The sequence below is a fragment of the Meleagris gallopavo genome, chromosome 5 (genome assembly GCF_000146605.3).
Source record: "Meleagris gallopavo isolate NT-WF06-2002-E0010 breed Aviagen turkey brand Nicholas breeding stock chromosome 5, Turkey_5.1, whole genome shotgun sequence".
Taxonomy (NCBI): Eukaryota; Metazoa; Chordata; class Aves; order Galliformes; family Phasianidae; genus Meleagris; species Meleagris gallopavo.
The window spans coordinates 2843584-2858662 of NC_015015.2; the positions used below are offsets into that span (position 1 = coordinate 2843584).

General features: G+C 36.3%; 1 protein-coding gene across 1 annotated transcript in view; it reads right to left on the minus strand.

Moving 5' to 3' along the window:
- Positions 1–15079, minus strand: part of ANO3 (anoctamin 3) — a 113420-nt gene that overhangs the window by 42116 nt on the left and 56225 nt on the right. The window contains 6 exon segments of the mRNA XM_019615250.2: positions 428–483; positions 1836–1942; positions 3343–3474; positions 7357–7401; positions 10391–10491; positions 13037–13189. Coding sequence (XP_019470795.1) covers positions 428–483; positions 1836–1942; positions 3343–3474; positions 7357–7401; positions 10391–10491; positions 13037–13189 — 594 coding nt within the window.

Below are 15079 nucleotides of genomic sequence, written 5' to 3' on the forward strand. Positions count from 1 at the left end.
GCTGCAATTACCACGCTACTGGTAGGCATTTATGATGACCAAAGATACGTGCGTTGCTTCTTTCCTTTCAAAACATAAAGACAAGGTTTTCATTCATTTCACACCTCTGCAGACTTCAGAAGACTACTAAAGAAGCACAAATTATCCAGGACTATGCAAAAAGGTCTAAAAAGGAAATAAATAACCAGTTTCCTTAAGTTTGATACATTGCACAATCCATTAGGAAAAAAAGAGTGTTTTTGAATGGTGGCAGCTAAAGAAAAAAAACTCAAGAAGCCAGTGTTAATTTAAGAGCTATTAATAACTCAACATTACATAGTGAAATAGAAAAACTTGCAAGACAGAATTATAAACCATGAAGCATCTCAAAATTCTAGTGCAAGTTTTAATCAAAATGTAAATACAAATACAAAATTAATGAGGTTACCTCATGTGGTGGAAATGCTGCCTCATACGTTCCATTGTTTAGTAATCTATTAATACCTAAAAAGAAAGAAATGCAGTAGTTCCAATGACATTTTTTCAATACAGAGTTAGCTTTAAACACTGAGAATCTTCACGTTACAAAAGGAGAATGCAAATTCCTATTAGGTAATCAGGATGCTGTTAAGCATGAAAATCATCAGTAGACCCACCAGGTGGGGGTCTTTTGATCCCTCAAGCTCTCCAGCTCTGTTAAACTACAGCATTCTGAAGGTCAGCGTCTGCAACTTTTCTTTCATGGTTGGATGCCTGTGCCAGATCAAGTGTGAGAAGGTGGTCACGCTCTTGTTTTAATCAGAGCATAGGATACAGATTTTATGGGTGATCAGATGATCCGGTGTGCACACAGTGAGAGGCACGGAGAGAATATCCTGTTACTTTTAAATATAAACCAGCTGAAGGAGTTTGTGTCAGATCAGAGTTCTGCTAGAGCATTCTGGATCCATTCCTAGAGTCCTTCTAAAACCAGACTTATTCTACTATTAAAGTTCATTATAAAAAATAAGGAATAGAGAACCTTAATAATTATGATAAAACAATTCAGTAGCCTGTGAGGACATAACTGTGTAGCCAAGCAGACCTAAGAAGTAAATTCTCATGATAGATCTATCCACTGAAACATAGAAATTACACTAACTACAAAATGAAACTTGTCACCATCACCTTCAATAGCATTTGACTTCATCCCTCAGTTTCTATGATTTTCTTACCACTGCTTTTCTCCGAGAAACTCAAGCAACAACATTTTGTAAATGCTATCATCTTTATAAATATGCATCTATGTTAAATTCTTAATTCCTACAGACAAACAGAAGATCATACATATATACTCTCTTAATAGCAAATGAAAATGAATAACTGTACTTTCTGAAGTATAGAGTACATATAATAAGATAATAAGAGTAATAAGAGTGTTGGCAAAAACTAGATTTAGTCTTTAAGTCAATTGTGTCTGAACTGCATGGAGACATCAGATAATTGAAGTGTAGTTCTGATCAGTTCTGCTGGACTGGGACTGCTGGGTCGTAGCAGTACTAGGGCCAGTCCTAGAAGATTCATGTCCGTTCTCTGAGGTCTAAGTTATCTCTCTTATGGCTCTTGATCACATGAAGCTATTATAGTCTCTCCAATTTAAGAAATGAGTATTAAGGTGAAAACAATTCCTAATATTAACTGAGTTATGTCATGGAACAATTGCATGCAACATACATTCAACCGTATTACTCAACTGGTTGAACAAAGACTTCAAGGGATGGCAAAATTAAATTTTACTCCACAAAATAGTTTCTCAAGCAAGCACAGATATAAAATTTTCATATCTTCGGGCTAAGAGAAAAATACAGCATTCTCACCCATTTTGGATTTTCCATCCTCATACTTGGTTCTCTGTAGCATGTGATGCACAATTCTACTTCTTGTAGAGTTGCTGAAGAAGCTGTCTTTGTTGTTTATGGTAAAGCTATTGAAATAATGGATGTCTTTTAATATTCAAAACAATACATAGGTGCTGAAATGTAGCTGCTCAATGTATTTTTTCTTACAGTGATTTATTGTAGCTTTACACTTGTTGGTCACTGCACAAGATACAAAATTTGACACTCTTAAAGCACCTTCTCAGGCTCCGAAAAATTGTCACTAGCACAGATTGTTGGGAAAACAGAAAATAAAATATAGTTTTTTCCAAATTGTCCTAACGTCCAGGTAATTTTCATTCTGGATATACATTTGAAAAGACAACAATGTCAAAAAATACTCTTCAGAAGTAGCGATCGTTCTGAAATTCATGACATAACTGAGAGATCTGAGTACAAAACTACTACTACTGCCATTCAGGGAGAAATAATAATTGTCTCCATGCGCCGGATGCTTGAGGAGCAGCTCCGCAACTTCCTCCCCTCAGAGAATCCTAAGATAGAGCCAAATATCACAAATAGCCTTTCCCAGATGGCTCAGGATTCTGAATGCCAGAAATGTGACATGTAGGAGCTTTTCCCTTCTCAGCTGTGCCAAAGGTGACACTATTGCTGTTCATCACGTCAGCTGAACACGTTGAAAAACTGCCCCATGAACGAGCAACTGACTCAATGCAATGTAATTAATTAGTAAAAAAAACCTGAGATAATAATGCAATTATTCTGCCTTCCTAGGGTGAAGTCAGTCTGCCTGCACATAGCTTCTTTACTGAGAAGAAAAAAAAAAACATTCACCCTAACTTATGTTTTTACTTCATATGAACTTCCCTCTCCTAAATAAGTATCATAAAATAATTTTCAAATAAACAGTTAGAATTTCAAGACGACTTCTTTTTTGTTGCTTAAAACATTTGTAACACAATTAAACTAGATCAAATGAGCACGTTGATGGTGATCACATACAATTTTTCTTCAGAGTATATATATTTCTTCTCTCACAGACAACAGCATTTTTAAAATGCACAGCTGACAGCAAAAACCCTGACAGTGTACTTAGCCCACTTCCAGGTGTTCCCAGTTTCAACAGCTTTCTCAGAGCTTGCCTAAGTAAAACATGTAATCAAGGTAAGCAAATCCGAGCAAGTATTTGCATTTTGTAATGTAATGGAAAAAAAACAAGCTTCTAAACCAAAAAAGTGGCGGTCATTTTTCAGTCAACCTTTTGCCTGTAGTACTAGCTGTAACCAAATAACAAATAACAATACCCAATAACAAGGAACAGAGAGCAGATTTTTTGCTTTAAGAGTAAATTCCATTGAAAATACCAGACACGACACTGGGTATTTGCCAGTGACCATCTGTTAATGGCTGCCTCTATGGGACTTGCTGAGCAGAGAGAAAATAGAAAACCCTTCTGTGGAGCTGTGTTTCCAGTTCCAACACTTACTGGTGTATGCGTGCACGGCTAAAGGGTGCTGTGTAGCAATCTGTTTCCTCAAGATCTGGTAGGGCCTCCTTATCAAGCTTCATTGGATTTCTAGGCAACCAACTTTTCAGCTCTCTCATATTCCTCTGCAAACTGAGAAAATAACAAATGTAAATTTGCACGCTCTTATCCACTTGCTATTTCTATATCCATCATTGAATATTCAGTGACATCATAATAGAAATGCAATGAAAACAGGCAATTTCCTGACTTTACCTTAGGAAACAGTATAGTGATATAACGAATGAAGCAAAAGCTATACTACCTGCAGTTCTCTAAAAATTGGCATTGTAACACAAACAGAACATATATTTTTTTTATTTCTGATTAGATCACATATTGGTAAACGAAAGGCTTTCTTCCACTGGCATTTTGACTAAACAGTATCTCAGGACAGTGTCTATAGATGGAATAATACACTGCAATGCATTTTATTTTCAAGCAAATGTTGAAATTTATCTTCTTATCCCTCTAGTTTTACACACCTTGTTGGCCTGCATTTTTCTTATATTGGACTGCGATAACTGTGTGTATTTAAAGAGTAGGTGTCATTACAGAATGATGTCTTACGACATCAGAATCTGCAAAAAAGAAAAAGAAAAAAAAGGGGGGGGATTTTTGGTAAGTATTTCCCCAATATTTTTCAGTGGGATGTGGGTCTCACTCAATGCCAACGTGTGCCTGACATATAGAGAGCCACAAGATGTGTAAAGCTAAGTACATGATTTTTGTTAGAGATAAACACAGAATCCCTGTGTTCAGCAGAAGCAGAGTTCTCCATTTCCTAATTAAAGTGAGCACACAGGAAGTTGTGCTCAAGCAGCAAAGACGCTTTTGTGGAAATGTGACCCTTATTATCCACAAAAGCAGTGAAAGTTGTACCCTTATATAACACCATGTCAGAGGAAAACTAAGCCAAATGTGGGATCATCATTTTAAATTTACATTTAAAATTCTCAATATCTTCTTGCTGCATGGTTACTAAGGTGTTGGTGCACACTAGGTATTTAACTGGTACTGCACTTGAGGGAAACTCTTGATACTAAGCATTATGAGAAACAGAACTCATATGAACTGTGCTCATAAAGCTGAAACAGAAAACAATTCCCACACAGATGCATCCCTTCTCAAACAATACCTTATCATGCAAGATGATTATCTTAATAGCTTCAGTGGAAGCTCTCCAGCACAAAGTTATACAAAGTATATCTAAGAAGTTTTCATGCGACTGTCTTCTTTTATTTTCCTGTTCTCAACGTGCTGATTTTTATTATATATTTTTAAACAGGCAGATATGCAGATACATCAGGAAGAAGAACAATGCATCTGATATCAGATTCTATACTGTAAAATTATTTTAGACTAGTTGATGTAAAAAGCCTTGACCATTTTTATTCTCCAAAATCTGAAAAAAAATGTGTATTTGATAATGACTGTTTTAAAGAAATCAGCTTTGCCAACACGCTTATATTGCCCCTATCACTGATGTGATAGGACAAGAGGAAATGGTTTCAACATCCTTTCTTTTCGACGATGAACAGAACTGGAATAAACTAAGTCCAAAAATCCCTTCAGATTACGTCTACTCAGCTGATGCCAGTGGAAAGAAGCACTATATAAGTGAATTTGGTGCCCTGAGAACTAATCTAACATGATGAGGCCATCCACTGTGACTGGAGTTTCAAGGAGTTAAGGCAGCTTGATACATAGCACCTCCATACTGACACGTTATGTGTACAGCAGTGATCTTTTGTCACTTTTTCACTCTTGAACCACACTGACTTAGAGGAGCAATTATTTCTTCTTATGAAACTGCTACTGGGATTTTCTGACCAGAATCCACAGTTCCAATGGAATGAGACACCAAAACTGAGCAACTGCTCATGTAGGATGTTTTGACATCAGTCAGTACCCAGCAATTTCTTCTGTGTTTGCCTCTCATATTCTGACAAAAAAAACCCCAAGAGATTCTACAAGTCTTGTTGAGAACTAAGGTACCGTAGCTGGCTTTGGGATGTCTTATAGGGCAGATACAAGATCAATTTAAGACTACACAGGACCATAGATTTATGCAAATAAATAAATAGGGAGAGAGATATCATGTAGATATCACATAGAAGAAACACAGTCTATCAGTGTTACATTCGCCTTCACTGTTTTAAGCATGCTCCTAATAATCTTTTGCAGACTTACAGACGTGTAGACATACACATCTACTGTATTGCACTGATAGATTCAGAGAAACATATATATCACAGTAAGGTCTGATGTAACAGCATTACCCGTATTCTTAACCGCGGAAACTCAGTGGCTTTAAAATTTTACCTTTGATCCACAAAGATTTAAATCCACATTCCCCATCCTACCTCTTGTAAGCCCCACTTAGCTTAGAAACGTTCAGAAATACTTGATAAATTACAGAGAAGTTAAACCTGAAAAGATTTAAGATGCAAAAAGACAATGACAGCAGAAAAGAATGAGAATGATGAGATGTGCGTCAGCAATTTAGCTTTTTTCCCCCAAATTATTCCTTTCCGCACCTGTCTGTACAAAATGCCAGAGAAAATATATTTAAAAAAAAGAGCCCCAAATTCCAGTTAAATCACAGGTAAAAAACCACTTGTCTCAAATGTAAATTCAACCTGGCATTAAAATTGTTTACTACTTGGTTCACAGGTACTGCATGACTTCAACAACATGCTTAAGACATCTGTCCTTCTAAATAAGGAAGACAAATTTGTTTAATACCTAGGACTCACCAGATGGATTTTAAATAAAATAACTCTGCAGTAAGCTCAGTTAATTTTGCCTTTGCATTACAAAGCACATCACTTTTTCCTAATGCGAACTAAAATGGAGCAAGCATGTGGATGATTGGAAAGAGGAAAAATGCAGTTGTAAATTTATGCTATAGGTTGTTTCATTTTAGCATATTTTACTTGTTTATGTATTTTGTCTTACTTTGATGTTCAGCAGTACATTGCCTATTTTTGCTAACTGATTACTTTGCAAACTGTTACCATGAGACTCTGCAAATTGTTCATGGAAAATAATGAGAACTCTTCATCATCTAAAGTAACAGCAGGAGAACCAAAATCGAATGTAATTTAAAGATTCATCTCAAGAAAACCCAGAACATAAAACTCTTTCAGGAGATTTCCGTTGTAAACATTTTCATATATTTTCCACAGGGATTTACAAGACTTCATGACACCTGACTAAAGCAGAGGGGAGCAGTAACGGTTCCCCAGCTCCCCCAGGCTCCTCCTGCTTCACTCACTCCCCTCCTAGCTGCCAGGAGCAACTGGAGGTGAGGTTGGGCATCCAATCCTATGGCTAGATGGCTTTCACTAAAGAGATACACTTACAGTAATGGCAGAGTCAAAGGTTGAAAGGTTGGACTGTTAGACCAGATGATCCGAGAGGTCTTTTCCAATCCTGGTAAATCTATGAGAGCTCAGAGAGTGAAAGGTCTTCTACTGCAGCAAAAACATTACTGTCGGCTACCAAACAAAAATTCAAACCAGCCTTCAAAGCTTGTCATTGATTTAGTCCTGCTCAACAGAATGCATATGAGAGATGATACATTTGCACCTCTAAAGAAATAGCTGACTAGAGAATTTAGACTGAAGACAATGAACTCAAAAGTAGCTTACAGGCTAAAGAAACATCTCTCGGTGGGAGCACTCGTAACAGTAGAGCTGGATTCAGTATGAAATCTTTGCTGCAGGAAAAGGGTCACTTTTTTTCCCTGGCATAAGCACATCTGCATTTCTAAAATGAGAACTGGCAAAACTTTAAAGTACTGCATCTTGTTACAGATGAATATTTTAACACTTGGAGCTAACATATTTTAAGTTTTCAGTGAAATAATCTCATGTTCCAAGTTTCCTGGATAAATTTACAACTGCAAATGGATTTTATTTAGCTGGGTGACTATTTGACAAAATTAGAAGCTACACATCACCCACCAACCTGCCCATGGTTTTGCTCCTCCAGTCAGTGTAATAACATTTTTTCCTGAAAGAACAGCAAAAATCAGCTGAAAACAATCAAGCAAGAGACAGTTGAAAAGGACATATACATTAGGAAAAGAACACCAGACAATACAAAACACACACCTTCACAGACAGAAAGATGAAAAACAGTTTAAAAAGTAAACTGAAACAGAGTATTTTCAAGCCTGAAATTTGCTCCTCAGAGAAATTTACCTTTCAGCTACATATTGTAGCTAATAACATCCGATCAGGGATTCATTCATAAGACAACCATTAGACAGTGTTCAAATGCTGTTGTGTTTGTATTCATTTCACATCATCTTACATATGTCGTACTTAAAACTTGCCTAAATCCTTTCATCTTGTACATGGTTCATTTATTTAGGAGGAATGAAAACAAGTTTATGTAGACACATTAACATCAAGGCTTAACGTTATTTTCAGTTGATATTCTCCTTCATCCTTCATTCTAACCCACTAAAAAATAGCATTCCCACTCTGGATATGTATGTAGATCTCCACCAGATGATAAATTCAACCAGAACCAACAGAGGTAACAAGATTTGCTACTGCCCATCTGGACAGTATTTCAGATTCATTAGGATACACCAAAACAACAAATTTATCTGTCTAGCAATCTGTAGGCTGTTGGCAGCCTGATGCTTGGTACAGCTAGGTAGAATTGTAAGTGAAACGAAGAAGAATTATTACGGAATCTGTAGACATCAGACTTATTGATTTATTTTTCAAAGCTTCCAATGTTCCACTTAATCACTCTTAGCTGTTTTGCACAAATGGAGCCCAGTAAGAACCAGAAACAACTTATTTCTTCACGATACACAAGGATAAGTTATGTTTCACAAGAGATACTTGTGAACACTGATAAAATGAGCCTTTTTTGTGGATTTAGAACCATCTCAGTTTCGTTTCTCCTGATGCATAGTTCACAAAAATATCTTTTTTTTTTTAAAAAAAAAGAAGAATTAAGTCATGATTTAAACATTGTCCTAACATAGATTAGTTTTGAAAGCATTTACACTTATTATATTTGAAGGCAACAGTGATTCCCGCAGTGTTTTGAAATGCTAGAAAAAAACTCCTTCTCATATTGCTTATATTATGCATATTATGTATCTGCCAACATATTTAGGCATCATGCCACGCTAAAATTGAGTTCTAGGATGCTGGTTAGTCCTTTGGTTGTGCAAAAAATTGTTACTTGCCAGTAAAAGAAATTTTTATTAACATATATAATAACTCTGTAGATGGTGTTTACATTCCTGAATTCAGCAGAACAAACCCAAGAAGTCTGAGTCCAATTCAGGAGACTTATTCTTCATGTATCATTCATTTATGATACTGATACTTGGTGTTGTAAGGACCATAACCAAAAGCCAAATTTTTGCAGTGCTGCACAAGATGATACATTCTCTGCATTGAAACATTGCCAGGAAGGTTAAGCTCTCTTCTTCAGTTATGTATCCAAAAGAGACAGAAGCTGCTGATTATTCTGACAAAGTCAAAGAGAAATAACCTATTCTTAGGACTAGTTCATTGCAATTATGGTATGATTTGAGCTTCCCCTGCCCACTGAATGAGGAAAATAGCTCAGGAAACAATAGGTGCCATTGAGTTTAGAAAAGTTGAACTTAAATAAGCAAACTCAAAACTTAAAACAAAATAAGGACAGTGCTTTTGACAGAACGTGAAGCTAAATTCTACAATGTGTGACCGTAGGGTGTTGTTATGGAAGTGCACATAGCTACTTTTGCATCCATGAAAAGGCTAACAGAGGTTAGTAAAAACAAAGGTGAACACAAATTCTGTCTCAGCATGTCAGTAAACCACAGACTTCTGGAAATACAGAAGGTATCATGGAATGCTGCTCTGCTCCTGTACTGAACATCCCAGACTGGCTGCTGGCAAAGCAAGATGGACCTCTGTTCTAATCTGAGTCTACTTTGCGTTCACTATTGTGTTCAATTTTAATTTAAAGAGTGCAATTAAAGGACCAGCTTATTTGAAATATTCACACAAGTTCTACCTTGCAATCTCACTTTAATTCTTCTTTAAATCCTCTAGAAGAGAAAAAGAAATGGTGATCAAGCGCATATTACTCACACAGCTGAAGGTGGGCAGTAAGCTTCTTTCTGACCAGTAGCATTTTGCTCAACAGCAAATTAGCAAGGTAAAGCACTGAATACAAACACAACTATGAGCAGCTTACAAATAAAGCAGTCTTCTGAAAGTTGACTGGTTTTTTTTTTTTCCCCCCCCGAAGATCCCTACAGATCTATGAAGTTGCTAAAATGACAAAGAATTCAAATCGCTGTTAAAACCCAACTTTTGTGAAGTCAAGTATTGAAAGCAAGAAAGAAGTACTTCTGGAATGGGAATTTAGTTTATGTATTTGTGTACACACACGCAAACATTCAGTACTACATTTAAAAGGAAGACAAGAATCATTCAAATTAGGGGAGCTCAAATGGCACTATAATAATATTCTTAAGCACTCAGTAGATAACTGTCACAGAAAATATTTTTTTAATGGAACACTTAATGGGATGATGTGGAAACTCAGAATATAACTGGGTATTTGATACCAGATTTGAGCTAAAGATGCTTCACAATGACTAAGTTTCTGGCGTAGGACCAATGCAAGAGAGCTACATTATGGGATACGAAAGATGGAGAATTTGGCAACTGAAGTGAAAAAGGAGTTCTGCAAGGGAATTTTCCATGAGTCACACAGGTTTACAGCACACAACAAAGCTTTTCTCTCTCGAGAAGAACAACATGAATTGAGTTGAAAATAAGCATTTAAACCTTTTAAAATTTCAGTGTTATTACAGGAGATATTCACTATTCCAATAATATTTACTGCAAAAAAGGCACAAGGAATTTGTTTAGCATAGGCAAGGAACTGAGCATTACAGTAACTAATATTTTTTTTAAAAAAAATGTATTTTAAGCAATAAATTACAAGTTCATTAAAATAGTTTCCACCATACCTGAAAGGCATCCTGATGTTCATTCTTTCTGCATATTTGCACAGCGTCTCCCACGGACAGTGAATTTTAACAAACATGATATCACTGTTTGTTACAGCTGGCTGCAAAAAGTGGGAAAAAATAAACACATATTAATAATTCAATCCCATGAGGCACTCACACTTCTAAATACTTCAAGGTCAAATTTCATCATGAAGCATCTATGCAAACCTGAAAACGTTGCAAGTGCTGAGACAGACAATAGAAAATGAACAGATTCCATCCCACCCCAAATCCTGTCATAGGAGTGAACAAGAAACTGCCAAAAAGAACCTGTAGGACAGTTCTTAAAAACCTGGCTGAAGTAAAGAAAGGCTTAATGCATCAAAATAATTTCAGGTGAGCCCTTTTGAGACCCCTCAATCCGTCTCACATTTAAGGAGAATAGTGCAGTGTAGCTCAGCTGTTAGAGCCATATGACAAACCTGCAGATCCCAAAAGCCAGAAAACATTAAGTGTGATGACAGTTATCAACTTCAAATGTGATCCCTGTATGATTTTTTTCCCATAAAATTATGAGGAATATTCTACAGAAATGTTTTATATCACATATTTATATGAATACAACCAAGAGTTTCAACACCAAATGTTCCTGTATTTATCTTTTTTTAATCAGTATTTCAGTGTTAAACTCCTCTTCCAAATGTACTTGCTTGAGTTTTTCATAATCAAACATTTTGGTAGAGTTGAGTCTGATAAAAGCCTCCCCAAGACTTAAATTATACAAGGTTTGGTAAGCAAGGATAGAGGAAAATTCAGTCAGAGAATAAAATGAATTTTAAGCACTCAAAATTCTGCCCATCAGTGCCATAAGGTCATGTCAAAATTATGTAACATTGCTTCTAGGATTTCATTTTTCTCCAAAGACAAGGAAAAAATAATACTGGAAAGCCATTTCAATGGCTTGATATTTAGAATCGCTACCTTATACAAACACATTTTTTTCTGAAATGTCAGTGCCTCTAAATTGACTCCAGCTGAAGATCGTTCCTATTTCAATAAATATCTGAAAGTCAGTTTTTTTTTTCCTATTAGATTCAAAATAATGTTTAAAAACTTAAAAATAAGTTTAACAAAACTTCCAGGCCAGTTATTTACAAATCTTCAACATGCCATATTGCTATTGCAAGGACTTGCAAGCAGCTAAAACATTATTGCTTTCACATGGAACAAGTAAAGCAATTCTACCGAGTTGAGCTAATGAAAATAATCAAGGTAAAAGACACATGAACTACAGGAACTTTCTTTAGGAAAGACTAAATACATGTCTTTTTATCATGAATTCACAAAACAGTAAAATTGCAAGTCTGCTCTCCTGGATTTGTTTATTTTTATGTTAATATTCTCAGTTCTGTTATCCTGATCACAACAGTTTCACATCCTTTTGAATCAGTTTTTCACATTTCATGGCAGAAATATCCACCAAAGTGCAATACAGAGCAGCATTAAAACTAAGACACAGAAAGGAATGGAAAAGACAAACAAGGACAAAAATACATTATTTTTTTTTTCTGACAAACAGAGAACAATTTAAAAATAAATATTTATATGAAAGGCTGATTGTGAGCATCTAGATAAAAATATTAATTAATCCCTATAGTATCAGCAACTTTATCAGGAACCTAATTAGGAACCTAAAGGGATATTAATTTGGACTCTTGGGAAAACAAGCTATTACAGATCAGAGCAAAGCTGACAAAATCATTCTTTAATGTAAAAAAAGAAATCCTTAACAATATTCAAAGTTCTTAGGGTTTAAAGGTTTCAGCACGCAAAGAAAAAGGGGGTTAACAGTGAGACTTAGCATGACTTCTGATATTTAACTAAGTATGACCAGAATAAAAGGTTGGCTTTTTGTTTGTTTGCTTGTTTTTCTAATTGCATTCCAGAAAGTTTGGAAGCCTGCCAAGTAGCACATAAATTGTAAACTATTCTAGCTCAAAGAACTCAGTACAGACACGTAAGCTAGAGATGGATTAACTTGTCATCATTACCCCTTTAAAAATATAGGGAGATAAATAGGCATTCTGTAACAAGACATAGGGGTTATATATTAAGGTAACAACATGAGTTACAGAAATTTCTTCTGTTTTGAAAGTGTAAGGAGTTGGATGTTCCCCCATGTACTGCACTACATCTATTTAGAAGTGATTTTACTCTGGGGGATGCGTGTGAGTCTATGTACACATATAAGTGTGCACGAGCAAGACACATTACACAAACTGTCAAATTACTGTTATTATTAGGTTGGATATCAGGGAAAGTTCTTTACTATGAGAGTGGTGAGGTGCTGGAACAGCTGCCCAGAGAGGCTGTGGATGCCCCGTCCCTGGAGGTGTTCAAAGACAGGTCGGATGGGGCCCTGGGCAGCCTGGGCTGGTATTAAATGGGGAGGTTGGCAGCCCTGCCTGCTGCAGGGGAGTTGGAGCTTGATGGGATCCCTTCCAACCCAAGCCATTCTATGATTCCATGAGTAATATATTAGCACTGAACAAAGGGACAAGCCTGACCAGAAAGACTTATGAATCATCAGGAATCGGTTATAAGTTTAGTCCAGGAAGACAGCATTGCAAAGTTTGCTTTATACCACATCAACTAAGAACTCACCTCTCGTTCTAACATCAGCCCTTCTGCTCTCAAATTCTTCTCAAATGTGCTTCTTTTTTCCACCTGTAGACTTGACTTTTTGTAGACCAGGATGTAATCAATGCGTTTCTTGCCGTCTTTGAAGAAGAGGCCTGATGATGCCATGGCATCAGTCTGGAGAAGACAAAATTAAAATCTGTTAAATACAGCATTCATAAAGATGAACGGATCCATCACAAGTTCCCTGTAACACAGCACTTCCTGAAGCACAGAAATGTCCACATACCCACGGGATGAATATATAAACAGCAAGTCACAAGAACACACAGTTCTTCGGCATTGGTTGTTCAGGAGTTCAAATCAATTAGAACAGAACAACTAAAATAACTTTACAACAACCACAATCTAGCCATTTCTGCCAGCAGTGCAAAAATCCTACAATTTTTATCGAGCGTGCATAGATATGAACACTTCTGATACTTACTTTCCTATCACAATTAATAAAACTGAAAGGCAAGGAAATTAAACCAAGCTTGGGACCTGGAAAATTTTATAAAACAATCCTATTTTTTTCCTGAAGAAAAATAATTTCAAAAAATTAAAAAGGAAACACTACTGATGAGGACGTTTCCTCAGATATCCCAGCTGAAGTCCTTTTGCAGTATCATGTTAGCAGTGCTTAAATCTCATCTAGTTCCTTCCCACCACACTTGTAAACGCAATGGATCCTGCTGCTGCAAGCTATTTTTACAGTCTGTGTTTTGCATGATTCAGAATAGACAGTGACTATATCAACTGGTGTCAGCCTATGAAGAGTCAGAAATTTGAAAAGGCAAACTGAGAAACAGCTGCCGTCTTCTGGAGGCTGCAGCACCATTTCAGCACAGAGTCTGTCCAGAACATGTATGGGAGTTTTAAGGAAAATGCATCACACGCACCGTCAGAAGTCTGTTGATGATGCATTACTTTTTATCAGCTAGATTGTTTCTCATGGAATTGTACCTTATTTGGACTGTTTGAGATAAAACTCAGTCATACCCAACAGTTTCTCTCTCCTTTCATAAGTGGAACCATGTACTGGTGTGTGATGCCAGCAGCAGAGACACTGGATACCAACTTATTTGTTTGTACAAGGTGTTTTATTTTTTAATACTCCCATGTATACCTCACAGCTGACTTTCTACACGTTCAGTGTTTCTGAGGTCTTCTCAGTCTGCAAAAAATGATGTTTTCTAAGATTATTCTTCCTTCTCTGCTTTCTTCCTTCCAGAACAACAACCAATAGCAATTCTCAGACCATTCATTACTAGAAAATTGCATCAACGCATCTTTAGAAATATTATATAAGTGCAGTGTGCTTCTATTTAAATACAATTAGGCTTTTTTTTTTTCTTTTTTCTCCCCAGCAGCTTGTGATGGCCTCAGCTGTCTTTATTTTCTGGATGCAACTTTTCAAAGCAACCCACAAAAGCACCTATTATATGCTCCAAGGTACATACCTGCCTATGTATTTCAATAATGAATATGTAAGTAGAAAATGGGTATTTGAGATCTAAACGTTGTCCTACTTGCCTGGAGCTGTGACTTTCATGCTGTGCTTCAATATGTTTACAGGATCACTAAATCTTATCACTGACAAAGACAAACAAACAAACACAAACCCACAACAAAACAAGGCTTTTATTCGTGTTTGCTTTTTACTTCTAGATATCTGACCAAAAACAACACATTCAAATCTTACTTGCAACAGTGTAAACTTGCATTTCTTCTGTAAACTGAGAGGTGTTTTTAAAAGTATACTAGAAACCCAACTCACATTTGATAATATGACTAGAACAGTGTAGTCCTTATACTCAGATCCATTTGTAAAAAGAGAATTTTTAAAAAGTGACATCTACGACACAGGAACCCTGTTTCTATACCATTCTGCCTTTGAAAGACAAAATTCAACAGTAAAGCAAGGTTCATGGATTTTCCTACTTTTGCATAGCTTCCAGTGTTTTTACAGTTTGGATGTTGCTCATCCTCTGGCATACTCTTTACTGGCATCACTGGCAGGCCTAA